This window comes from Bubalus kerabau, chromosome 4 (assembly GCF_029407905.1).
Source record: "Bubalus kerabau isolate K-KA32 ecotype Philippines breed swamp buffalo chromosome 4, PCC_UOA_SB_1v2, whole genome shotgun sequence".
In the NCBI taxonomy this organism is placed as follows: Eukaryota; Metazoa; Chordata; class Mammalia; order Artiodactyla; family Bovidae; genus Bubalus; species Bubalus kerabau.
In genome coordinates, this window is record NC_073627.1 from 142,026,323 (window position 1) to 142,053,181 (window position 26,859).

Sequence of the window (26,859 nt, forward strand, 5' to 3'; positions counted from 1 at the left end):
GTACAGAACAAACTGAGTCCTTCAGACAAGGAGTAAGCAATAAACCATCGACCTCAACCATGAGATGGCAGCGACGCAGATTGAATTAACTGATAGACACCATTTCTGCTGATCTTCTTATTTCTTTTCATGTCATTTTATTTCCTTCAATAAGGGCCATTTATAGGAGTGATGCTCCTGGTTTAAGGGAGGTGAGGAGGACAAGTTCCATGCAAGGGCCGCAGCGCGGAGTGAACAGAGCAAGCCTGATGGGTGACTCTAGGCTCCAGGGGGTCTCAGCGGAGCACAGAAGAAGGCCCCCAGGCAGTTTGGGGGCACAATCCAGGTGCACCTACACCCATGGCACCCAGCTTCTGGAATGTTCTGCCTTGGAATGCGTATGCCCAAAGGAGAAAACCTGGCTTCAGCTGTAGTTGTGGGAGGCATTTGTGGGTGGGGGCAGGACACATTTTGCCTGAAGTGTGGGAAACAAACTCTTACCTCCTGCATTGGCAAGCAGGTCCATTACACCAGCAACACCTGGGAAGCCTCTGTGTGTGTGTGTGTCCTAATCTCCTCTTATCCAGAGTTGTATTGGATCAAGGCCCATTCTAATGACCTCATTTTAACCTCGTTATTTCTAAAAACCTTATCTAAACACAGTCACCTTTTGAGGTCCTAGGGATTAAGCCTTCAACTTAGAAATTTAAGGGTCGGGCAGGGGACATGATTCAGCCCATAACAGGGGCTCCATCTCTTGTTCCCAGTCAGCTCTGTTCTGTGGCCCTGAGCTCTGCAGATTCCTTACCCATCCCATTCTTTCCTCTCTGCTGTTGAGCTGCCTCTAAGCGATCATAAACAGCAGCATCTCCACTAGCTGGGATCTTCCTGTGGGGAGCATGTAGCTGCCACCTCTCCCTTCCCCCAGCACATACATTTGCAGATGGGGAGTGTGATCATGTTCACACACACACACACACACACACACACACACACATGAACATGGATACACACAAACACCTGGCAGCTGTATGAGACCCTGGTTTTGAGAACACAGGTGCAACTCTGACCACCCCCATCCCTGAACTTCTCCTGTATGTATCTGACCCCAAGCTTTGCTCCTCCAGCCCAGCCTCACCTCCCAAACCCCAGAGTTGTTGCTTTCACTTCCCACTAGACCCCAGCTCTTGGCTTGGACAGATCTGATGCCAAGGTGCTCAGTGATGATTAATCTGTTCTGTTGGACAAACGTGCCTCAGAGGCCAGTGCGGTGCCAGGCATGGAGCCAAGGGGCAGTGACGGGGACAGGAATGTCCCAAGGAATCTGCCACTGGAAGCTCAGAGCCGGGAGCAAATGCAAGAGCTTGATACCATTTCAGGCTCTGATTGTGTCCCAGTGCTTCTCAGACGTCTGCTATAACCTTGATGTCTGCCCAGAGAAGTAGGCAAAAAAAGCCCACTTTAGGGCTTCCCAGGTGTCACTAGTAGTAAGGAACCCGCCTGCCAATGCAGGAGACCCAAGAAATGTGGATTTGATCCCTCGGTCGGGAAGATCACCTGGAAGAGGGCATGGCAACCCACTCCCATATTCTTGCCTGGAGAATCCCATAGACAGAGGAGCTTGGTGGGCCACAATCCATGGGGTCACACAGAGTTGGACACGACTGAAGCAGCTCAGCACATAGGCACATGCCCCTGCTTTACTGAAGAGAAAACAGGTTCGTGGAGGTTAACCAGCAAAGCACGAAAGAGGAACCCAGGTCTGTCTGCCCTGAGGCCTGGAGAAGGAAGACTTCAGCTAGAAGACTGCCTGGGCTGTGTCACTTGTCCCTCTCCTCCCCCGCACACCACCCCCCGCTACAGCCACCAACATCCTGTCCTATCTCCCTGTAGCAGTGGGCAGCCTGGTGAATTCCTCCCCCAACTCTGACAAATGAACTGACACATGGGCCCCATGTCACAACCTCCCCTGATCTGTGGCATTAAGGACTCAGTTTCAAGGCCAGGGGTCCTTCAGCTCCAGAAAGCCCCCAAAGACCCTGTTGGGATCAGAGCTCCACAGCTTTGGGGGGAAAAACCGGCCACCCTGCGAAGGCTGCCTCTCCACCCTGCTGCCTGAGAGGGGCTGAGGGGCGGAGGGCCGGCCCAGCGGCTGTTTGTCTGGGTGGAGCCTGTCGTCACACTGCTGATCCGCCTCCGGCTGGCCCCTCTGTGCCTCCCTGAGCTTCTGTGCTCACTGTTACCACACTGCTGGTTCCAGCCCCTCTCTGCTTTGCCCCAGGGCCCTGCTGCCCTGTGCTCTCTTCCCAGACGAAGCCGGAGTCAGCCGAGGCCACTGACCCACCGCTGGAGCCATGGTAGGGCCAAATGGTACTGCTGGTCGGGTCAGTTCAGCCGGTCAGCCCCACCGGCTACATCCAGACTGAGCCCGTGAACCTGGCTTGGGGCAGGGGGGCAAAACTGGGCAGGTGTGGGGCTGAGGGGTGGCCACAGGGAAGCCTTCAAATTGGACTCGAGGCTCTGGGGAGCTGTTGGGGTGCTGGGGAAGGGATAGAAGAGGAAGGCCTGGGTTGGGCTCCTGTGTCCTTACTCGGTTGCTGTGTGAGTTTGGGGGAGTTACTGCACCTCTCTGGGCCTCAGTTTCTGCTCCTGAAAATGAGCGTTGATATCACCCATCCAGTGGTATCGCTGTAAGGCCTAAAAAGGTATGACATGTGGAGGAACCCAGGCACACAGCAGAGGTCCCTCAAATGGGAATCCCTTTCCCAGGGCTCCCTGCTTGGCTTCTAGGCCAGGAAAGGCTACCATGGAGTCTCCCAGACGCGCCCCTTCCTGCAGGAGAAGACTGGTGGGAAAGCTGAAGGCCAGTTTCCTTCCTTCTTGGGCCACTGGGCCAGTTCATGCAGCCCCTCCCCCATTGTCCTACTCAGCCCAGGGCACCTTATACTACTGGGTCTTTCAGAGGGCTCACCACACCAGAGCCGGAACCCAAACACTGCTTTCTCCAGCTGCACCCCTGATCTCATCTCCCTGCTTCTCCTAAGAGCGCTGAGTTTTCTGCATGATCTGCCCAACCCCCCAACCGTCCCGCTCGGCCATGAGCTGAGAGAGGAAAATAGTAGCAGGAAGCCCCCCCATGGCCGCTTGGCTTCAGAACTTCTGACATGTGTTTAGGCTTCCCAGGGGCGCAGAGGGGTGACGAGAGCAAACCGGAGGCTGGCTCAGTGCCGTGGCCTCAGCCTCCGTCTCTACAATGTCAGGGCAGTGGATGGATGGGGGTCAGGCAGCCTGAGACCACTCACTGGAGGTGACCCAGCTTTTGTCCTATCACATAGGTCCATGGGTACAAGGGGGTCAAATTCCAAAACTGGGCAAGGACCTATGGCTGTTGCCCGGAGATGTACTTTCAGCCCACATCCGTGGAGGAGGTCAGAGAGGTGAGTATCTTGTCTCAAAACAGTGCCCGATGGTCCAGCCACCAGATCTCCAGTTCCATCCGGATCAGAAATGTGGATCAGAAATGCCCCCAGAGAGGAGGCTGAGAGGAGGATTTCCCGGCTAAGACCCCCATCCCCACCCCAGAATTGCTAGCCGGGCAACAGCACCATGAGGTTGGCTCCAGCTGAACTCTACTGTCACGTGACCACCTGGGGTGTCCACCAGTGACTGTCCGGTTGTTATTTCTGGCTCAGGCCTCTTCTCTGAGCTGCAAATTGGCATATGACTTCTTTCATCAGAGACATAACAAACTTTGATGCCCCGAAGGATGTTTTTGATGTTTCTTTGCTTTCAGCCTATGCTATTGCGGTCTTCCTAACTCTGTACCAACCACCTGGTTGCTCAAACTAGAAGCCAGGAAGTAGGTCACTGTCCTTTCTTTACCCTTATCTGACTCCAGCAAGTCCTGGCTTGGAAGTTTCTAGAACCCACCTCCTTCTCTCCAGCACTGTTGTCACTAAGCCCAGGCCACCACCCCTTCCCCACCTGCCATGGCCTGAAATGGCCTCACCACTGATCTCTGTCCGAAGCTTTGTGACCCCGTGGACTGTAGCCCACTACGCTTCTCTGTCCAGGGGATTTTCCAAGCAAGAATACTGGGGTGGGTTGCCATGCCCTTCTCCAGGGAATCTTCCTGACCCAGGGATCAAACTCACGTCTCCTGCTCTGGCAGGCAGATTCTTTACTTTTGATCACAGGAAAAACCAAACTTTTTCCTCCCTCTGTATCTTAGCCCTTGCTGTTCCCATTACCTGGGATGCCTGTCCCTTCCCTTTTCATGGGACCAACTCCTTTGCATCCTTTAGCACTCAGGGTAAATCACCTCCTCAGACTTCCAGACCACTTCATCTGAGGATGTCCCCATCTTCTGCATCTCAGCTCCTTGCTTATTTCTTTCACTGCATTCAAAACCTGCAGTTATTTCATTGACGTGAACTTTTTCATGCTTTTTTCTCTCTCCCTCATAAGGATGTAAGGCCACATTTTTCCTGTTTTCCATTGGATCCTTAGCACACCTAACCCTTTATTGGGCACACAGGAAGCACTTAATGAATATTGTTGAATGAATGAGTGAATGAATGAATGAATGAGTGAATGAATGAATGAATGGACAAGACCCAACCTCTGCTCTTGAAAGGCTTACCCCTAAGACAGTTTGCATAGGACTAACCCAGAGGATGCAGATGTTTCACTAGTATTAGCAGACCACAAAGAGGGGAGAGATTCACGTGTTTGTGAGCCTCTGCATATGTGTGTGTGAGGGCACTCAGAGGAGAGTGGTGGGAATGACATGGTCACCACTGGTGATCAGCACCACCTGCTTCATTTCTGTGGCCTCACCTGTCCCCATCCATACCTGTGAGGTAGTGATTATTAGCCCATTTAACAGATGGGCAAACAATCTCAGAGAGGCTTTGGAATTTCCCCTTGTTATTAAATAGTAAGTATCAGAGCCAGATTTTAAACCCGGATTCAAAGCCCCCAATTTCTTAAGCAGAAAAATGAAGAAAAATGATCACTGTGTCAGCCCGGAAAATGAATAGGAGCTCAAAAGGGAGCTGGGGTAGGGCAGTGGGAGATGAGGGGAGGACAGGTGGAGAATGATCAGAGTCTTCAGTGGCTGGGGGGGATGTTTGCGGAGCAGAAAGGGCAAAAGTGGAAGGCTAGGAGGTGGAGTGGCTTTGAATGGATCCAGGTCCGTGAATGCCGAAAAAACAGGCTTCATACTGAGCTGAGGGCTGATGTCCTGCATGCGAAGGTTGTTCCAAGCCGTGCTGGCCTGCACCCCGCTCACTTCCTGGCCCTTCTCTCTAGCTCTTTCTTGGAGCGGCCTGCACAGCGGCTTCCAGCCAGGCAGCACCTGGGGGACTGGGGGTGCAATGCCTGGGTGTCCCGGCTGCCTCGCAGAGAAAGGCCTAGGCTGAGGCTGATGCAGATGCTGCCTCCACAGGTGCTGGCCCTGGCCAGGCAGCAGAACAAGCGGGTGAAGGTGGTGGGCGGTGGCCACTCGCCCTCAGACATCGCCTGCACTGACGGCTTCATGATCCACATGGGCAAGATGAACCGCGTCCTCAAGGTACTCGGAGCGCTGGGCTCCCTGCCTCTGCCCCACCCCATGCCACACCATCCCAGATTCCAGGGTGGACGCGGAGCCTCCTTTTCCCTCATGTATCATCCCCTCCTGTCCTCTGAGTCCCAAAGTGACTCCCCCCCGCCATTCCTGGTCCACTTGTGGTCACCCTCACCTCCCACAGGGCCTGCCCTGGACTCCTTCAAGCCTCACATCTGGTCTGTGTGCACCCTTGTGGCCACAGAGAGGATGTCCACAAGTCAGGCCCCCAAATGTGGATTCATGACAAATCCAAGATTTGCACCTAACTTGTTCTGCATATAGGGAAACTGAAGATCAGAGAGGGGGAGTGACTTGCCTAAGGTCACACAGCTGATCAGCGGCAGAGCTGGCCACAGACTCAGGAGTCTGACACCAGCCCTGTGCTGGGATACATTAATCCAGGCATCTCACACCCTCCCTTGCCCCACCCTCAACCAGGAGCCTGCCAGGGAGTGAGAGTGCAGGCATGTGCAAGGCCCTTGTTCTCACCTGACAGGGCCAGCTCCTCTGAGCTGTCTTTTTTGCCTGGTACCCGCCCCTCCAGCTCTGCTAACAGAGATTCTAGATTTCTCTGTACTATGTATTTCCTGATTTACTCAGGCCAACCATCTCCACCCCGTAGAAAATGCTCTGGTCAAAACATCAGTCATGGCAGGAATTGACTCTGATCGCTAATTAGTGAGGACCGGGCTCTGGTAATTGATTTTGCCCAGGCTGTGTGCTCAGGGTCAGTGAAATGTGTGTTCCGTAGTCCACAGATGTGAATCCTTATCTCGGTTCCACTGCGGATGTTTGTGTGACCTTGGGCAAGTGACTTAGAGTCCCTGAACTTCAGTCTCCGTGCTGTGAAATGGAGAGACTACTCCTCCCCTCCCTCCCCCACCACCCCTGGGCAGCCATGGGGGTCTCAGGGAATAGAGCCACTCTCCCACATGGCTGAGGAGACCTGAGCACCAGTCCCAGCCCTAAGGTGACCTTGAGTAAACCGCTTGTCTTCCCTGCCCCTTATTTCTCTCCCCTGTGACTAAAAGGGTTGCACAGGACAGTCCCTGAGCCCCAGCACTCTAGGGCTCTGCCTGCATGCCCTTTCGGCTGCCTGCAGCGGGAGGCAGCTTGGGCTGACTGTTGCCTGGGACAGATATGCTTGTACTCACAGCTTTGCGTGGCTGCAGGATGAGGGCTGGGTGACAGCCTAGCTCATCCTAGCCTGTGCTGGTCTCTTGCAGGTGGACACAGAGAAGAAGCAGGTGACCGTGGAGGCCGGCATCCTCCTAGCTGACCTGCACCCCCAGCTGGACAAGCACGGCCTGGCTTTGTCCAAGTAAGAGCCACCTCACCCATTCCCAGGGCGAGTGCCAGTGATGACCATCACTCCCGACCCTGACCTCAGCCAGACACTCAAGGATCTGGCAGGGGCCAGAGAGGAGCACGTTTTGGGATGCACCTGTTTCTCTGGATCCCTGTACAGGGTACCCATGTCCCCATCCCTGGGTGTCCAGGGGCTATTACATGAGAATAGAAAGAAATTGTTGTTTAGCTGCTAAGTCATGTCTGACTCTTTGCAAGCTAAACTGGGGACAAGATTTCCAGGCAGGAGATGAATCAGCTGTTCTGCTCTGAGGGGCCTCGAACCACAACCCTGGGAGGTATTGTCCCAGGAAGACTAACCGTGTCCCTCCTCCTCTCCCCAGCCTGGGAGCTGTGTCAGACGTGACCGCAGGTGGCGTCATTGGGTCTGGAACCCACAACACAGGGATCAAGCACGGCATCCTGGCCACACAAGTGAGTTCACTTGCTTCGATGCTGACCACCAGGGAGAGGGGAGGATGGGTCAGGGCCCCTTCACCCTTGTCGTCAATGCTCCTGACAAGCAGGCATTCCAGCATGGTGTCAGCAGAGCTCTGTGGGGGCCTTGAACACACCTGGGTCTCTCTTCTGATGGAGACTCTTCAGGGCCCTCCAGAAACATTGTCTCTCTGAACCTCATGAGTCCCCAGCAGACACAAGTGACGAAGGCACCCCCATGTGTGTTGACACAGCCCCATCTCTAGGGAGCTTCCTGGCCACCCTGGGGAAAAGGGCAAGCAGAGCAAAGGGTTCCATCCCCAGGGAAAGCTCTGAACTGGAAGCCAGGCAGGGCAAAGGGCCTTTTCAGGTTAGCAAGTTGGGGAGGAGCCAAGAAGGAGCCAAGCACATGGGCCTGGGATCATATCTGACCTTCACCCAAAAGCTTTTAAGATTTTTTGATGTGGACCACTTTGCTTCCCTGGTGGCTCAGATGGTAAAGAGTCTACCTGCAGTGCGGGGGACCAGTGTTAAATCCCTGGGTTGGGAAGATCCCCTGGAGAAGGAAATGGCAACCCACTCCAATATTCTTGCCTGGAAAATCCCATGGGTGGAGGAGCCTGGCAGGCTACAGTCCATGGGGTCCCAAAGAGTCAGACATGACTGAACGACTTCACTTTCTTTTCTTTCACTTTTTACAATCTTTATTGAATGTGTTACAATATTGCTTCTTTTTTATGTTTTGGTTTTGGGCGTGTGAGATCTTAGCTCCCCAACCAAGGATCAAACCCCCTGCCCTCTGCACTGGAAGGCAGAGTCTTAACCACTGGACTGCCAGGGAAGTTCCCACCCAAAAGTATTTCTTAAACTTCATAGGTTTGGGACTCAGATGTGGGCCCAAAACCTGCCTCCCACATGCATTGGGTGTGCACATGTGTGCAGGTTGTTTAACTCATCTGGGCATCCCTGTTTTCAGCTGTTACCTCAAGAGAATCTTCCTCAACCTGTAGGAGGTTGGGGGTTAATGAGACAGCGTGTATGAGAGCCTGGGGGGCCCAATGACAGTTCACGACACTTGAGTCGGGAGCCACCCCTTCCACCTGCAATGCAGGAGTCCCTGGTTCGACTCCTGGCTCAGGAAGATCCTCTTGAGAAGGGATAAGCTATCAACTCCCCACCCCTTCCACCTGTAATGCAGGAGTCCTTCGTTCGATTCCTGGGTCAGGAAGATTCTCTTGAGAAGGGATAAGCTATCAACTCCAGTATTCTTGGGCCTCCCTGGTGGCTCAGACAGTAAAGAACCTGCCTGCATGCAGGAGACCTGGGTTCAATCCCTGAGTTGGGAAGATCCCCTGGAGGAGGGCATAGCAACCCACCCCAGTATTCTTACCTGGAGAATTCCATGGACAGAGGAACCTGGTGGGCTATGGTCCATGGGGTCACAAAGAGTCTTTCACTTTCACAAGGGACTTTCACTTTTACTTTCTTTCCCTTAGGAAGCCCAGGTGAGTAAGACAGGCCCTGGCACATGGGGGTGAGAGCTCCTCTGTTTAATTCTACACTTATGCTGATGGCAGGGAGCACGGGGAAGACACTGGCATCTTTAATATCTACTGTCCCCCAGGCACTTAACTGGGTGCTTCACCTACTCTCTCTGAGATGGTTATGACCCTCATTTCACAGATGAGGAAACAGAGAGGTTAAGTCACACATCCAAGATCACACAGCTGGTGAGTCAGTGCCCACCTTTATTATTGCTGGACCCTGCTGCTGTGTTTCACTGGCCAGCACTCAGCTCATCCCCAAATCTCCACAAAGTCTGTTTGTTTGTGTTTTTAATAAAAACCATCCTAACGCCCTCACTCCCACAGCAGGCCACTGTGCCCCACTTCTGCCAGTTTCTCTTCTCTGGTTTAGGTTGCTGTTAATCAGAATTAGTTCAGCTTTATCTCTTCTCTCACCCTGGGCACCCTGCCACCAACCGCACATGTCAAAAGCAATTTCCATCCCAGTAAGCAGATAGCAGAGTGTGGAGAGGAACTTCAGCAGGCAATGAAAGAGGGTTCCTCTGGAGACAGGAGCCGAGGGCAAGGAGAGTGATGTTCATCACCTGTCTCCAACTGGGTGGCCCACTCTGCAGAGCCCAGAGATTCTGCGTTTGGTAGAGCCAAGTAGGGGAATCTAGTTCCTTAGGCAAGGGAGAGGTCCCCAAATGAGAAAATGGACTTGACTTGGCTGAGATGGTGCTCAGGTGGGCAACGAGCAGACAGCCTGCAAGGGACTCTGGTCCCCAGGGCTGCGTGTTGGGACAGCGGGGCCAGCTCCGGACCCCCAGATGCATGCACACCCTTTGCCTTTATGAGCCATTTCCACCCAGGGCCTTGTGCTCTTTGAAGTTGATCTCATCTTAGCTCTCTTCCAGGCAAAGGACAAGCTTGCTGAATCCTGACTTTGAAATCCACAGGATGAGCAAGGCAGCTGGGGGAGGGCAAGCCACTGGGGTGCCATGGAAATGCCTGTGATGGATGGGCCCCCTCCCTGCTGAGGGCTGATGCCACCGAGACACAGCCCCCCTCACTCCATTTCTCCTTCTACCCTCCCCCAAGACTGAGACTCCCTCGGGCTGTGATTGGAGACCTAGCTGGGGAAGTCTCTGGGGCCAGATACATGGTGGGAATCATGGCCAGATACATCTGGGAATCGGAGACACTTGGCCTCATTTGCAAGGACAAACAGGGAAGTGAGGGGTTTGCCAGAAGCCTGGGGATGCTGAAGCGTGGTTCTTCTCCCACCGCCAGGTGGTGGCACTGACCCTGCTGACAGCCAATGGGACCCTTCTCGAGTGTTCAGAGTCCAGCAACGCAGACGTGTTCCAGGCTGCGCGCGTGCACCTGGGCTGCCTCGGAGTCATCCTCACAGTCACGCTGCAGTGCGTGCCCCAGTTCCACTTGCAGGAGACCACCTTCCCCTCAACCTTGAAAGAGGTACTGTCTCTCATTTGCCACTGCTCAGCCTCAGAAAAGAAATGGAGGACATTAATAAGTCATGCTCCTCTGAGCTCCTCTGCAGGTCCCCAGAATGGGGCAGTGAGCTGACCTCACCAGCCCTTCCTTGACCCCAGAATACTGTGGCAGTATCCCTTTGTGAGCAGGTCAGTGGAGCTCAGAGGAGCTGGATGATGAGGGGCAGAAAGGATGGCTTCTGAATGATAGCAATGTTTTTTGAATGAATGAAAACCCATGTTGGTTAGCTGGGAAAATGGATGATTGGATGGATGGATGAATGGATACATGGATGGATGATGAATGGATGGATGACTAGATGGACAGATGATCAGATGGATGGATGAATGGATGATGGATTGATGCATGGATGGATGGATAGCAGAAATGCCTGATAAGCATGGATCTATATCCCTGGTAATTGCTAAGCTACAGGACTCAAATCTATGATTCCAAGTCCCTTAGCATCTGAGCTCCTCCATAGTCACCTCACTATTCAATATGAGTAGACCCTCTGCACAGATGGAGTTGGTAGTGATGTGAACACCACTGGCCCCACATAGTTATGGTGGAATTAGGGGTCAAACTGAATGCTGGCAGTACCACCCCCAAGCTGTGACCTTGAGTCAGCCATTGAACCTTGCTGAGCCCGTTTCCTCATGCAAAAACAGAGTAAATCATGTTTACCCTAAAGTATTGAACCTGAGCATTAACTCAGATAACACTTGTAAAGTATCTAGTTCAGTACTAAAATACGCTCCCCAGGGTACCTAGTCAGTGAAAAATGGAAAATACTGTTATCTAGCATCTAATAGGTCTAAAAAATCCTTACCATTGGAATTACTAATACATTATAAACCTCACAGCAAAGGATTTAAATGCAGAAGGTCCTTTATGCAGAGGCATGGTGTTTGGTGGGGCTTCCCTGGTGGCTCAGCGGTAAAGTATCTGCCTGCAATGCAGGAGATGCAGGAGATACAGATTCAATCCTTGGGTTGGAAAGATCCCCTAGAAGAGGGTATGGCAACCCACTCCAGTATTCTTGCCTGGAGAATCCCATGGACAGAGGAGCCTGGCAGGCTACAGTGGGTGGGGCTGCAAAGAGTCGGACCCAACTGAAGCAGCTGAGCACACGTGGTGTTTGTGGAACTTTAGCCCCAGAACTCTCCACTGGTGGCTGACAAAGTGATTCCAGGGATGCTCTTGGGCAGGGGTCCCCATTCCCTGAGATCTAATGCCTAATGAGGTGGAGCTGATGTAGTAATGACAGAAATAAAGTGCACTTGAATCATCCTGAAACCATTACCCCTGTCCTGGTCCTTGGAAAACTTGTCTTCCATGAGACCAATCCCTGGTGCCAAAAAGGTTGGGGATGCTGGTCCAGGGGATGCGGCACTGATTCCTAGAGCATCAGTGCTGAGCACGTGTGGGCCAGTCTTGGCAAATGAGTTGCCTGATGCTTTGGCCCAAGAAAGGATTACAAGGACATTTCATGGAATTGTTTGGCAGTGATACTGTGTGGCTAAGCCAGGGAGGTCCAATAGGGTAGAACTAGTCCACTTGGAGCCACGCCAGACTCTGAGCCACCTCAAGAGTCTGCTTCAACTAGCCACATCCCCAGACCAGTGTTAAGGGGCTGATCTAAGCTTCTTGTTCACTCCAAGCAGGCCCTAGCTTCAAATACAGTCACATGCCGAGGATGAGGGCTTCTACATGCTGCACTTTAGGTCGATGCAATTCAGCACAAAGCAAAGGTCAACACTCCCTCAGGCCGTGAGAGTAGATGTGGTCACCCACAGAGAGAGGGCTTGGGTGAGGAGAGACGGGAGCCTTAGTGCTCAGTGTCCAGAGCAGAGCAGCCAGACGAGACCAACGCTGTGAGGAGTTGGGGAGCAACAGCAGGGTCTGGTCATCAGGAGATCACTGCTGACCTCAGTGAGCATGGTGTCAATGGAGCGGCAGGCAGGTTAAGGGGTCGGCATCTCAGGCAGAGAAGGGAGATGGGTAGAGATCACCTTCAACCAGAAAGGGACCACCTTCTGGCCTCTCACTTAGGTTAGAACCTGTTCGTTTTTAAGCTGAATAATTTGACCCAGAGATAAAGAGATTGCTTTTTCTTTTGCCAGTAGGATTGGCCCCGGGGCTCCTACCAGGGCATTAGAACCGAGTGGACAGACAGACTCCACCCTTTTCCTGCTCCTCCTTTGACCTGGCAGAGATGTACTAAGACTGACCACACCTAAGGCCTGGTTCTTGCAGTCTTATCTCAGGCTGTCCCCAACCCTAACACACACACACACACACACACACACACACAATTACACAGCAATGAATGCTTGGTGAGTATTTAGAGGGGCTCTGGGGAGGCAGGCAGCCCCAAGCCTGATTGTACAGCTCCCTCTGTGGGACCTGGAGCAAGCCCTTCAAACTTTTGGAGCCTTTTTATTTTTTAAAGTATTTGTCTGTGTCAGGTCTCAGTTGCAGCATGTGGGATCTAGTTCCCTGACCAGGGATCAAAACCAAGTCCCCTGCATTGGGAGCGTGGAGTCTTAGCCACTGGACCACCAGGGAAGTCCCTTCTTTGCCATTTTAAAAGTAGGGTCAGATTAGATGAACCTGAGGTCTTTTCCAGCCCTGACATTACATAAACCAGTGCAGCACTTGGATACAAAACTGTACCCCACCCTGGAGACAGAGGGTCCTTCTCTCCCCTGGAGTATCTGGGGATGTTCTTGGGTCTTATCCCTGGGGAAGGGCATGAATCCTGGTGTGGAGTCCCCCACCATTCCCCTGTGACCCTGGCCCATCCCTCGAGGGCTCACGGCTAGATGCTGCTCCTCCTCCTCTTTTGTGAGTCAGCAGGTCCTCTGTGGATTCTCTCTCTCCCCTCTGCACAGCTCTGGCTGCTCTTCCGCCCAGAGCTGCATGGGTCTCCACCAGGCCCATCATCAGTGTCCATCACGCCCATGGACAAGCCTTCCCCACCCAGTCTCTGGCCACAGACAAGGACTGTGCAGAGGGTGGGTGGCATTTACAACCCTATGATTTCCTCCCAGGGGCGTGTGCTGTCCATGGCCCTGCATTCAACTCTCTTTTACCCTCTCCGCTCGGAGCAGCCTTTAAAGGGCCCCTTCAAGGGGCTGGGAATGCTTGGGAGGAAGAGTAAGATGCAGGTGGGAAGCCGAGTCCCAGGCTGCTCCCTGCTCCCAGTCTGCTCAGTGACTGATCAGAAAACTGTCACTGGAGCAGCTTCTCCTCACTCTTGCTCCCCCTGAATGTTTTCCTTCCGAAAAGAAAAAGGATGAGACCTCATTTCCAGGAGCAGGCAGGTGCCTGAGAACCAATGTGTGCTTAGTCACTTAGTCGTGTCAGACTCTTTGCGACCCCATGGACTGTAGCTCACCAGGCTCCTCTGTCCATGGGATTCCCCAGGCAAGAATATTGGAGTGGGTTGCCATTCGCTTCTCCAGGGGATCTTCCCGACCCAGGGATCTAACCTGAGTCTCCCACATTGACAGCAGATTTACTGTCTGAGCCACAAGGAAGAATTTCTTAACATCCACCCCTCTCTGAGGTTACCCTCTCCTGCCCACCCCTGTGCTGTGTGTGGTCCATCTCAGATGCAGCTCCCTGCTTCCCAGGTCTGATTCTCTTATCTGCACCTCAACACAGCTTCTGAAGGCTGCTCAAAGCCATATGAGGGGAAGGGAGAGTTGGAATCAGTGCTTCTGGGCAGAGGGGCCAAGAAAGGGGTGGCCTCCCTGGCTTCTTATGACAAGGTCTCAGCATTCCCAACTTTCTGCAGTCTAACTGGTATGAAATCAGTCAGAGAGAAGACTGGAGGATTTTGGAAATGGCTGTCAACCTTTGCCCTTTATGCCACGCAAACCATAATGAGATGTGAGAAGTACAGTGGGCTGCCTGCATCATCCCCTCCCCCAATGCTGCAGGAAGCAGGGTTGGTCCCTGGGACACACCAACCTTGTCAGCAGCATCCCAATGCCCACCACTCTCTTGAGTGGCTGGCCACTGACGACTGGGTAACCCCCAACCATGGGACAGGGAGCCCTCAGCTTCTTCTCACAGGCCTGGTAATCAGTTCTCATGAGTCAGTTCAGTAGGGTGCTAATTTTGGAGGGGATGGAACCCTCTAGAACCCTTCCTGCCAATGACATTCCAAGGAAGACGTTCCTCTGGGGCCCACCCGCTTTGATGGTGTTCCCAGGAACCACCAATTAGACTTGAGGAAACATGATCCTGGGGACTCTCCTCCCCCAGATAGGATTGTTTGTAGGCCCTGAAGAGAGTCACAGTGGGATGGGTCCAGGGCAGGGGGCTCCGTCCTTCAGTGACCACACAATGCTCAGTTAGGGACCACAGGGGCACAGAGCTGGAGGGTGCATGCTGCCTGCCTGGAGGAGCTTGGAGTTTAGCATGGGAAGAAAGATACGCCTTGTCCCTCTAAAGCAGGGAGGAAAAGAAATGACAGATGCCACGAGAGAGGCACAAAGTGTGCTGTGAAAGTGGCTCCATTACTCCATTCTGGTGGGAGCCTGGGCGCCCAGAAAGGGGCGTCACCGTTACTTTTACTGCTGAGATTCTGGGCAACCTGGGAAGGCCCCGGAGGCTGGGACAGGAGGGAAGGGGCATTTTCCGCTCTCTCAGTCCCATCCTCCAGGCAGAGCTCCAGACCGTGTTCCTATCCTCCCAGGAGAAATAGTTCTGCCCAGAGGAGATGGGCCATGGGTCCATCACCCAGTCAGGATGGAAGTGATAGTGACAGGGACCTGGTGTTTCTTCCTGAGCTTTTCACGGATCTACAGCCCAGCAGAAGAGGACCTCCTCTTCCAATAAGGAATCATAGGGCTCTTTATTTTCTTGGACTCCAAAATCACTGTGGACAATGACTGCAGCCATGAAATGAAGACACTTGCTCCTTAGAAGAAAATCTACGACAAACCTAGACAGCATATTAAAAAGCAGAGACGTCACTTTGTGGACAAAGGTCCATATAGTGTTTTCCAAGAGTCACGTACGATGTGAGGGTTGAACCATAAAGGCTGAGCGCCAAAGAATTGATACTGTCAGACTGTGGTGTTGGAGAAGACTCTTCAGAGTCCCTTGGACTGCAAGGAGATCCAAGCAGCCCATCCTAAACAAATTAACCCTGAATATGCATTGGAAGAACTGATGCTGAAGCTGAAGTTCCAATATTTTGGCCACCTGATGCGAAGCCAACTCATTAGAAAAGACTATGATGCTGGGAAAGATTGAAGGCAGGAAGAAAAAGGGATGACAGAGGATGAGATGGTTGGATGGCATCACCGACTCAATGGACATGAGTTTGAGCAAACTCCAGGAGATGGTGACGGACAGGGAACCCTGGTGTGCTGCAGTCCATGGGGTCGCAAAGAGTTGGGTATTACTGAGCAGCTGAACAACAACAGCAAAGAACCCTGCCGCATTTACTGTGTCCAAGTCCCTGTGGCAGCGGATAGGATGAGGGCTTGGGAAACTGGCCCACAGGCAAGATCTGAGTCACTACCTGCTTTTATAAATAAAGTTTTGTTGACACACCGTAACGATCCTCATTAACGTACGGTCTGTGGCTGCTTTCATGCTACCACAGCAGAGGTGAGGAAACAGAGACAGCAAAGCCTAATATATTTACTATCTGGCCCTTAACAGAAAAAAATGTGCTGATGTCTGCCCTCGAGAAGAAACCAAATGTGAATGAGAGGCTTGATGACTTTCAGGACAGATGTATGCTTCAGTACCTGTAATATACTTCTGGGATGGGTGTAATATAAATAAAAACCACTTAGAATGAAAGGAGACAGCATTGGTGGGGGTAGGGGTGGGGTTGAGTTGAGCATCTGAATTACAGCACATCTGAATTCAGATCTGACCCTTTCCACGTGGTCACTTGTGGGCAGTGGCAACAGTACTGGACAGTGTGTGGAAGAAGTCTTCTTAGTGCTGAACTATTCGGGCTCGATTCCATTGGAAATGGAGCACTGCTGGGGATTTTTGAGCTGTGTCTTGGAATGCTTCCCTGTAGATGTTGTCTGGAAAGATGAAAAATGGGGCAAATTATGAGGCTAGTGCAGAAGAGCCAGTGAGAGCTAAGAAGGGCCTGGGCTAAGCCACGTTAGCAGGAGCTGATTTTAGGGGAAGGCTGGAGAGATATGAACAGAGATGCAATTGGGTGACCCACAGCCTGGGCTGACGTGTGGCAGGGGAGGTTCGGGATGGCAGCCAGGTCACTGGAAGGTGACAATGGTCTGCCCATTCCTGTGTCTCCTGGGCCCCATCAAGCATCAGTTAACAAGTCAGGGGTCCTCCCCGAAGTGATGACCAGGACCCAGAATCCTAAAATTCCACTGCTCCCAGGTGCTCCAAATTGAAGTTTTAGATGGACTTATTCCTTGGTGTTTCACCTTGGTTTTTCCTTCCTTTCTGGTCAGATATGGAAATCACAGGTGGTTTTTGTTGTTGTTCAGTCGCTAAGTTGTGTCCAGTTCTTTGTGACCCCATGGACTGCAGCGCACCAGGCTTCTCTGTCTTTCACTATCTCCCAGAGTTTGCTCCACTTCATGTTCATTGAGTCAGTGATGCCATCCAACCATTTCATCCTCTGCTGCCCCCTTCTCCTTTTGCCTTCAATTTTTCCCAGCAACAGAGTCTTTTCCAATGAGTCGATTCTTGGCAGCAAGTGGCCAAAGTATTAGAACTTCAGCTTCAGCATCAGTCTTCCCAATGAGAATTCAGGGTTGATTCCCTTTCAGATTGACTGGTTTGATCTCCTTGCTGTGTTTACAGCTTGTAAACTACTTTCACATCCATGACCTCCCTTGGTTCTCACAACAGTCCTGGAAGGAAAGAAGGAAGGAAGGAAGAAAAGGACAGAAAGCTATTTCTGTCTTGGTTCTACAGATGAGGAAATGCTGCTTCCTGAAACTCGCAGCTGGGAACCTGGTGGGGAATAGGGCTGGATCCCCAGATGTGTGCCAGGATTGCTCACATTCAGAACCTAAACTCTCCACTGGGTACATGCCACAGGCAGGCACTCTACTCAGGAGCTTCAGCATAGATTATCTCATTTCATTTGTACAACTGCCCATGTGTTGTTGGGGAGGGTGGGAAACCAAGGCTCCAGGGATATGAATCCGGCAAGGTTGTGCAGCTGCCAAGTCACCAGGCCAGGACTTGAATCCAGAACTTACTCCAAAACCAGCACTCTCCCCCTCCCTCCCAGCTGCCTGTCAAACCCCAAATCTGCATCTCCTTTGGCTCAGAATCTGTCATGTGTCAGCCTGATGGGTGTCAGGGAGACATGATTTGCTCTGTGACATCTCCACGTGTACGGATGAGCCATTCAGAGTCAGACACTCCTGTTCATTTTATTAAAGCCCACTGCGGTGTCAGGGGTTGTGGGAATAAGAGGATGACAGTGATGCTGCCAACGACAATGTAAGTGATAGCAGCAGCAGCATTACACCTGTTTGGAGCCTGCCGCGCTCATGGCACCACATTAAGGGCTTTCTAGGCATTAGTGTGTTTAATCTTCATAACAATCCTGACATAGATATTGTTGTTAATCCTGTTTTGCAGATGAGGAAATTGAGGCACTTGCCCAAACTTATACAGCTAGTCATTGTTCAAGTCAGGATAACCGAGAACTCATTTTTATCCTCTGCATAACTCAATGAAGTCAACCTATAAAGTGGACCATTTTAATGCCCGTAGCATGCGTGTGCTCAGTCGTGTCCAACTCTTTGTGATTCCATGGACGGTAGCCTACCAGGCTCCTCTGTCCATGGGATTCTCCAGGCAAGAATACTGGAGTGGGTTGCCATTCCTTTCTCTAGGGGATCTTCCCAACCCAGGGATCGAAACTGTGTCTCTTGCATCTCCTGCGTTGGCGATAGATTCCTTACCACTTAACGTCCAGCATCTTATAGGACACACCCCTTGTTCTTTGGCAATGTTAGGACAATTTGGGATATTTTCTTTTGATGGGGGGGCGGGAGCCAACTTCCAGCATCCCCACCATCAAATGTGACCAACACATCTCTGCTCCTTTCTCAGGTTCTTGACAACCTGGACAGTCACCTGAAGAAATCCGAATACTTCCGCTTTCTCTGGTTCCCACACAGCGAGAATGTCAGTGTAATCTACCAGGACCACACCAACAAGGTAGCTGTGGGCATCTTCCCCACTCCCCTACACTGCCCAGCTCCCAGGGCACCTAACACTTATTACCATCCTGATGATCGGTGCGAGATGAGAGGAAAAGCAAAGGGTGAGCATCTCTGAGCATGAGGAGAGAAGCACTAAATGCCAGAGGGTGGAAGGAGAGGGAAGGTGGTCCCAGTAAGGGTCCATGAGTCTGTGAGCAGGGATACAGGAGTAGGAGGTCAAGGGACAATCCAGATGTGGGAAGCAGAGACGGAGGTGTTGGCAGGACTGGCTAATGAGTCCTAAGCAGTCAGGATAGACCTCAGAAGCCAGCTAGTGCATCCCACCTTCCCTCCAGCACCCCATCCTTCCCACCCCCAGGGGAAGAAACCCATGGTTCTGTCTCCTCACCACCATGTCCTTGGCAAACAGGCTGCTTCTCAGCAGAATAAAATAAAGCCATCACTTAGGAAGATGTTGGAGAAGGCAATGGCAATCCACTCCAGTACTCTTGCCTGGAAAATCCCATGGACGGAGGAGCCTGGTAGGCTGCAGTCCATGGGGTCTCGAGGAGTCGGACACAACTGAGCAACTTCACTCTCACTTTTCATTTTCATGCATTGGAGAAGGAAATGGCAACCCACTCCAGTGTTCTTGCCTGGAAAATCCCAGGGATGGGGGAGCCTAGTGGGCTGCCATCTATGGGGTCGCACAGAGTCGGACATGAATGAAGCGACTTAGCAGCAGCAGCAGCAGGAAAATGTTGACCAGACAAGTCAGGCAAAGGCCAGAACACCTACTATGTGTATGGGGCTGGCATGGGGTTCATAAAGGGTGACTGCTGAACACCAGGCTCATCAGCTCTGCAGAGAAAAGACATAGGCATTTCTTGGTCTTGAGCAAAACAATCACATAAGCACGAAACAGAAGGGGACAGGACATGGGGATCGGCAGTGCCACCAAGAATGAGGCTTTCAATCGTCCTGGCCAGTGGGTTCCCCCTCCCCCAGCACACACACTCTCCTGGGACACTCCGCTCCAGCTCGGAACTGACCACAGACTCTGCTTCCCAGCCGCCCTCCTCTTCAGCCAACTGGTTCTGGGACTATGCTATTGGATTCTACTTACTGGAGTTCCTACTCTGGATCAGGTAGGAATGCCACTGTATCTTTCCCCAGCACCTGCCATCTACTTCTGGGGATGTGGTCCATCAGGAGAACAACATCCCACCTTCAGACATGCAAACTGGGTCTGTCTGCATGGTCCAGAGCAGTGAATTCCAACCCTGTGGAGCTTTTTTAAAAAATACCCATGCCCAGGCTGCACACCCTGGCTCATGGGTGATGTGAACCTTCATATTGTCCAGTTTCTTACCTCCTTCCCAGCCTGAAGTCTGTGCTCAGGCTCAAGCACCAGACACATAACTATGAGTGATGAGGAAGGCCTATGGGTCCTTGAGCAGTGACGCTATACTCAGCCAAGACGTGGAATGGCATCTGATAAAAACTTTTGAAATGTTTCATACACATAAATAATATAGGCAACACATATTTAAAGTATGTTGCTGCTGCTGTTGTTGTTGTTCAGCCATTAAGTTGTGTCAGACTCTTTGAGACCCCCTGGACTGTAGGCCAGCAGGCTCCTCTGTCCATGGGATTTCCTAGGCAAGAATACAGGAGTGGGTTGCCATTTCCTGCTCCAGGAGATCTTCTTGACCCAGGGATCAAACCCACTTCTCTTGTGTCTCCTGCATTGACAGGCAGATTCTTTACCACCTGGGAAGCCCTTATGGTGTATAGACATATTTAAACTTATTGTAAAGTGTATCCATCTATTCTTTTATCATGGAGACTTTGGTGTCTTATTAAAGACAGTGAGTTCAGCCTGGAGGCCATTGCTCCATCAGATGATGGATTGGGGGTGAGAGTGGAAAATGCCCAGCCAGACTTCTCTCCCCTTCCATCACAGCAGCCTGGCAGCTTTATGTGCCTGTGTCTGTGGAGTCCAAGCCAGGAAGCATCCAAATAAATTGAGCTCTAAATCACAGTGGCCACATCCCGGGCCAGGACACATGCTCTGAGGGAGCTCCATGGCCTGTGAGCCCTGCCCATGTGGCTCTCACTTAGTAGCTTCTGGAAACCACATCCACTTGGCCTCACCCTTGCAGCTCTGGGCCACTTGCTGAGCCATGTGCCCAAGGATGCAGTGGTGAAAGCTAAATGATGGATTGGGTCTTGGTGATTTGGCTTCCCCGGTGGCTCAGTGGTAAAGAACTCGGCAGCCAATGCAGTAGACGCAGGTTCAATCCCTGGGTCAGGAAGATCCCCTGGAGGAGGAAATGGCAACCCCCTCCAGTATTCTTGCTTGAGAAATCCCATGGACAGAGGAGCCTGACGGGCTACAGTCCACAGGGTCACAGAGAGTCGGATGCGACTTAGGACGCATGCACTGTTGGTGAGAATATAAACCGGTACAGCCACTATGGAAAACAGTATGAGGTTTCTCAAACAGTTAACAATAGAATTTCCCTTATGACCCAGCAATTCCACCTCTGACTATATGTCAGAAAGAACTGAAAGCGCAATTTCAAAGAGATATTTGCACATCTGTGTTCACAACCAAAAAGTGAACATAACTATCCAACTGATGACTAAACAAAATGGGACATATAGCTATGCAATGGAAAACCAGACAGCCTTTAAAAAGGAGGGAAATTCTGACACAGGCTACAATGTGAACGAATCTTGAAGACATGATGAAAACTGAAATAAGCCAGACACGTAAGAGGACAAATATTGAGCGATTCCACTTATACGAGGCAGCCAGAGCAGTCAAATTCACAGAGACGGGAAGTATGGAAGGTTGCCGGAGAAGAATGGAGGTTGCCGGAGGCTGGAGGGAGAAATGGGGAGTTAATTTTTAATGGAGACAGAGTTTCGGTTTTGCAAGATTCGGGAGATCCACTGCTCAGTGATGTGAATATACTTAACACTACGGAATTGCACACTTAAACAATGGTTAAGAGAGCAAATTTTATATTATGTGGTTTTTTTCTTTTGAATCACAATTAAGATGAAACACTCTAACACTAAAAACAACCTAGTCATTAAAGAGGGAGAGAAGAATAAAACGTAGGCTAAAATCCATAACTGGAGCCCTGGGCAGCCACAAAGAGAGTGTTGCAGGGGGATCTTCACGTTCCCTGGAGGGATTTCCAGGCTGCAGATTAGCACGAGTGGTGCAGGATGTAGAGAACGAAGCCCCGGTTTGTAAAGGACTCGGTCCACTGCCCGCAACACAGGCAGTACTTACCCACCGCTGGATAATTCAATGATCACGACCCCTCTGCCCTGCCCCCCAGCACCTTCCTGCCAGGCCTTGTGGGCTGGATCAATCGCTTTTTCTTCTGGCTCCTGTTTAACGGGAAAAAGGAAAACTGCAACCTCAGCCACAAGATCTTCACCTACGAGTGCCGCTTCAAGCAGCATGTCCAGGACTGGGCCATCCCCAGGTAAGGGCCGAGCAGGCCACCCTGCGGGTGGGTCAGCAACATATAGCTCCCTTTGGGTCCTGCTCATAGCCCATGCACTGCCAACCAGGCTCCCCATCCTACCTGTTATTTCTGGGGGAAACGGGAAGTTCCGAACCCCCGTCCAGTGTCCTTGCACCATTGTGCCTCTCGGGAAACCAGCCAGGGGATCTGCTCCACTCTCCGCATTGGCCCCTCTCCAGCCATGAGGCTGGGAGAGCAGGTTTAGACTTGAAACATAGGGCTTTATGGCCAGCATCTGGTTCTCCTGAAAGACTGTACCCTGTGTTCAGTCCCTCCGTTAGCAGAGCCCCCCTGGTAGGCTGGGGCCCTCTTCATGGGGAAGGAACTTCTTGAGACGGAGGCTAGGTCTGTACCCGACTCACTGCAGCTTCCTCTCTGAACTGCCCCTCTTTGTCTTTCTCCAGGAAAAGGGGGATCAGGGCTCAGGGCTCAGGAGATCCCTCTGTCACAGTGTTCAGGGGCTGGGGCCACCAGACTCTCAGGGCTGGACTATTAGAAAAAGTAGGAATCTTGGCATCAGAGTGGCTTGATCCTATCTGAAGAAGAGGAGGCCACAGCCTGGGACAGCTGTGGCCAGAAAAGAGACCTGAGGAGAGCCTCCAATCGGGTGGGGGTCCTGGGGGCTGGAGCAGGAGCAGGAGCAGGAGGTAGCTCTCTGCTTCTGTGAGAAGGACTTTAAGAGCAGAAGCCATGAGGAAGGGGCTTCCTGGGGGCCATGCTGAGCCTCATGGGACATCTCCGGAGGCCCTTTCCTCAGATCTGGGTTCCATCCCCTCTCCCACCCCGGGCCGAGGGCAGAGAGAAGACCAAAGAGGCCCTGCTGGAGCTGAAGGCCATGCTGGAGGCGAACCCCAAGGTGGTGGCCCACTATCCCGTGGAGGTACGCTTCACTCGCGGGGACGACATCCTGCTGAGCCCCTGCTTCCAGCGCGACAGCTGCTACATGAACATCATCATGTACAGGTGAATGGTTCGCTGGGGGCGGGGCGGGGCTGGGGAAGCCGGTAGTGAAGGGGGCGGGGCTGCGGAAGCAGGTCCCTAAGCTTCGAAGGGCCCCTCCCTCCTTCCCCAGCTTTCAAGGCCAGTTCAAATGCCACCTTCTCCAGGGAGACTTCCCTGGTCCTAGCAGCAGAAAATAGTCTTTCTCTCCTTCCCGTTCCAACAACTACCCTTTCTAGCAGTACTGTGTTTAATGTGGTCATTAATGTTAATTAATATATAATATTATTGTTAATTAGAATTGTTTTATTTATATATAGTAATTATAATTGTTAATGTTATCATTGGAGATATTATTAATATGTACTATTAATTAATATGTAATACGTAATGGGCTCCTCTGGTGGTAAAGAATCCACCTGCCAATGCAGGAATCACAGGTTCAATTCCCTGGGTCCAGAAGATTCCCCTGGAGGAAGGCATGGCAACCCATTCCAGTATTCTTGCCTGGAAAATCCCAGGAGCCTGGTGGGCTATAGCCTATGGGATCACAAAGAGTCAGACACAACTGAGTGAGTGAGCATACAGGCAAATGTTAATATTAATGTTAATGTGCAAAGCTACCCTTTGCAAAACTGATATTAAGGAATGACAAGTTTATGCTGTCTCATGTGCTGCCCTAGGCAATGATTCTGAGAGCCCGGAACATTGGGTTGAGAAGGACTGTGAGGCCAGGTTTCAGTTCAGCAGAAAACAGAGTTATGCCTGGACACGGTGCCCATCTAGCAGGCTCCGCCAGGCCATAGGCAGACACCTTACGCTCATACTGTGTTACTGTTTCCTGAGTTGGTTGGGCAACGACCTCCCATGTGAGGCTTAAGGACACACACAGTTTAAGAAACTCATCTTTTCTAAAACTCCTTGCTTAAGACACATCTATCTTCCTTCCCATCCACCACTGATAATAGTCCTTCCCTGACTTTTTAAAAGACAAACAGACCACCTCTCACCCAGCCTGAATCTTACTATGCTTTATTTCTCCAGTCTGTAAAATACCCCCAAACTCAGGGGATCCCAAGGGACTATTTAAGAGGGCGCTGCCCTGGAGGGGGGTCCGGAAGCAAGAAAAGAGAATTTCAGAAACCCACATTGAACAGGAGGCAGCTTATTTCACGCAGGGACAAACTTAGGGCCTGGCTCAGTCCTCAAGATGTCTGTCCATTTTGTCCCTGCCTGTGAATGCAAATTCAGAAGCAAGAAAATTCACCTGGGGGCTGCATCATAACATTTGAGTTTTTGTGAGTTCTGATTCTTCTCTGTCAGTAAGACTGACTTTGCAGCAAGAACTGACCAACTAGGTTATATTGGCTGTGATTTCCATACATCAAATGAGGTGATTCTGATAGAAATATTTATATATCTATTTATTTATTATTAAGATTTTTTTGTATATATCTTTTAAATAATCTTTACATTAAATTTTTTAAATTTACATTTTAAACTATTTATATTTAAAATTCAAATCTTTAAATAACTGTATGTGCTGTGCTTAGTCACTCAGTCATGTCCAACTCTTACAACCCTATGGACTGTAGCCCACCAGGCTCCTCTGTTCATAGGATTTTCCCTCTGTTCATGGGATTTTCCAGGCAAGAATACTGGAGTGGGTTGCCATTTCCTCCTCCAGGGAATCCTCCCAACCCATGTCTCCTGCATCTCCTGCATTGGCAGGTGGATTCTTTACCACTAAGTCACCAGGGAAGCCCAAATAAGTGTGTGTGTATATATACACACACACAGAGGGAAAAAAATGTATTAATTTAGAATTATTCACACTCATACACATGGGGTTGCAAAGAGTCGGACATGACTGAATGACTGAACAACAACAAAAATACAGCAACTTTCAGTTAACAGTTAAAATATATGTAAGAGGTTGTAAACTTTTTCCAAATCTGTCTGAGCAAAAGCTGCAGGGTGCTGAGTCACTGCCATCCATGCTGTGTGGACAAGTGCTGGGCAAGATGCCTGATAACCATGGGTGAGACCACACAAGACAAGAGCATAGCCTCACCTCCTTCTGCCCCCTCCTCAGGCCCTATGGCAAGGACGTACCACGGCTGGACTACTGGCTGGCCTATGAGACCATCATGAAGAAGGTGGGAGGAAGGCCCCACTGGGCCAAGGTAAGATGCGTCTGTTGGAGCCTCACCATGGGTGGGAGCCGGGCAGCTACTGTGAGCCAGGGCTTCCACCAGAGGGCGCCTCTCTTCCCTATTGTCCTGCCTGCCCAGGGCTCCAACCTCCTGGGGAAACTGTGAGCTGAGCAAGTCAGAGGAAGGAGGACCTCCACCACCTCAACTAAACCAGCTTCTCTGCATTCATGTTCCAGCAGCCCAGTGACTGTAGTTCCCTTCGAGTTTTTAGTGCTCACTTTTCATTTTATTTAATTCTCATAGAAACCCTATAAGCAGGCTAAGGCAATGAGTCCATTCAGCAGACAGGAAACTAGGGGTCTCTCAGAGATGATGGGTCTTACTAATTAGCAGTAGAACTGGGGCCAGAGCCCCCTCCACTGCCCGATGGCAAATGAAACGGGAACTTTAATACTGCATTTTAACCGCTTCCTTCTCTACTTTCCAAGAACTTCCTCCCTCCTGTTTGGGTTCTTTACATTATATGTGTATGTGCATGCATGTATGTGTGTGCATATGTGCACACACATAACACATGGGTTTGTGCATGAGCCTATATGCATGTATACATGTGCATACATGCACACATGGGTGTGGTACACACATGTGGGTTTATGAGTGTGTGCATGCATATACCTGCACGCATGTGCTCTGTGTGTGCCAAGGGATGGGGGAATCACACATGCAGGCACACAGACACAGGTTTGCAGCCCCGCTGAAATGCCGGCTCCAGGAAACAAGGCCTGTTGTCTCTGGTTGCTTCCTCAGGCCCACAACTGCACCCGGAAGGACTTTGAGAAAATGTACCCGGCCTTCCAGAGGTTCTGTGCCATCCGAGAAAAGCTGGACCCCACGGGGATGTTCCTGAACGCCTATCTGGAGAAAGTGTTCTACTGAAGCACAAACAGAAAACAAGTCTAGCCCACCTCATCCCACCTCCAGGCCCACCTCCCACAGGGCTGAAGGCTCAGTGTCCCGCTGTCCTGATGGGGAACAGACATCTCCCCTGGGGCCCTCTGCCAGGACACCCACAGCTTCTCTGACCCACAGCAAGGAACCTGGGTCTGGGCATCCCCTACCTCCTTCATCTTCACAGCACCCTGGGTAAGGAAGAGCACCAAATCCCTTTACTTCTCCAGCAGCATCCTCTTAGCCCAAGCCTGCAGTCACCACATCCTGTTCCCAGGACACAGAGAAGCCCCCAAACGTTCTGTGTATCTAGGAGGTAAGGATTCGGCCATTCACAGGTTCCACCTGCTGGCTGGATGTCTGGAGCTCCAAGGGTCACCCTGCCTACCCTCATAAGGAGGAGTCCCACCAGCATACGTTTAGACATAGAGGTCATGTGTGCTGTGCCCTGCTTCCTTTCACCCTCCAGGGTCTTTCAGATGCTCAGAAGCATGTGCCCTGCCCTGGGACTGTCCTCTCCAGGGGGTCCACTTGTCCACCGGACCTCCCATAGCCCATCCTGCAGCATGTCTATTCCAGGGATGTTTGGAAAGGGGGACTTTCCTTGCCTTCTTTTTAATAAAGGCCAAGAGTTCATTTAGTCTAGTCTCTGCTCCTTCCTCTCCATCTCCAAGGTAATCCTTTGGGAGCAGAAGGCTCCCTGAT

General features: G+C 51.4%; 1 protein-coding gene across 1 annotated transcript; it reads left to right on the forward strand.

Annotated features, from left to right (window-relative positions):
- The first annotated feature begins 5,107 nt into the window (after nucleotides 1-5,107).
- Nucleotides 5,108-26,794, forward strand: LOC129650993 (L-gulonolactone oxidase). The gene is made up of 10 exons (XM_055579741.1): nucleotides 5,108-5,554; nucleotides 6,817-6,911; nucleotides 7,282-7,372; nucleotides 10,174-10,359; nucleotides 18,469-18,576; nucleotides 19,632-19,708; nucleotides 21,920-22,069; nucleotides 22,910-23,074; nucleotides 25,146-25,236; nucleotides 26,014-26,794. Exons 1-10 carry the CDS (start codon nucleotides 5,108-5,110, stop codon nucleotides 26,140-26,142), a joined length of 1,539 nt encoding a protein of 512 aa, XP_055435716.1. The 3' UTR covers nucleotides 26,143-26,794.
- The last annotated feature ends 65 nt before the right edge of the window (nucleotides 26,795-26,859 follow it).

Bases quoted from the DNA above. Each gene is read 5' to 3' on its own strand.
- LOC129650993 (XM_055579741.1), top strand. From the start codon at position 5,108: ATGTTTGCGGAGCAGAAAGGGCAAAAGTGGAAGGCTAGGAGGTGGAGT. The intron at 7,373-10,173 runs GTGAGTTCACTT...TCCCACCGCCAG, and splicing joins ACGGCATCCTGGCCACACAA to GTGGTGGCACTGACCCTGCT. The intron at 22,070-22,909 runs GTAAGGGCCGAG...GGCCGAGGGCAG, and splicing joins CAGGACTGGGCCATCCCCAG to AGAGAAGACCAAAGAGGCCC.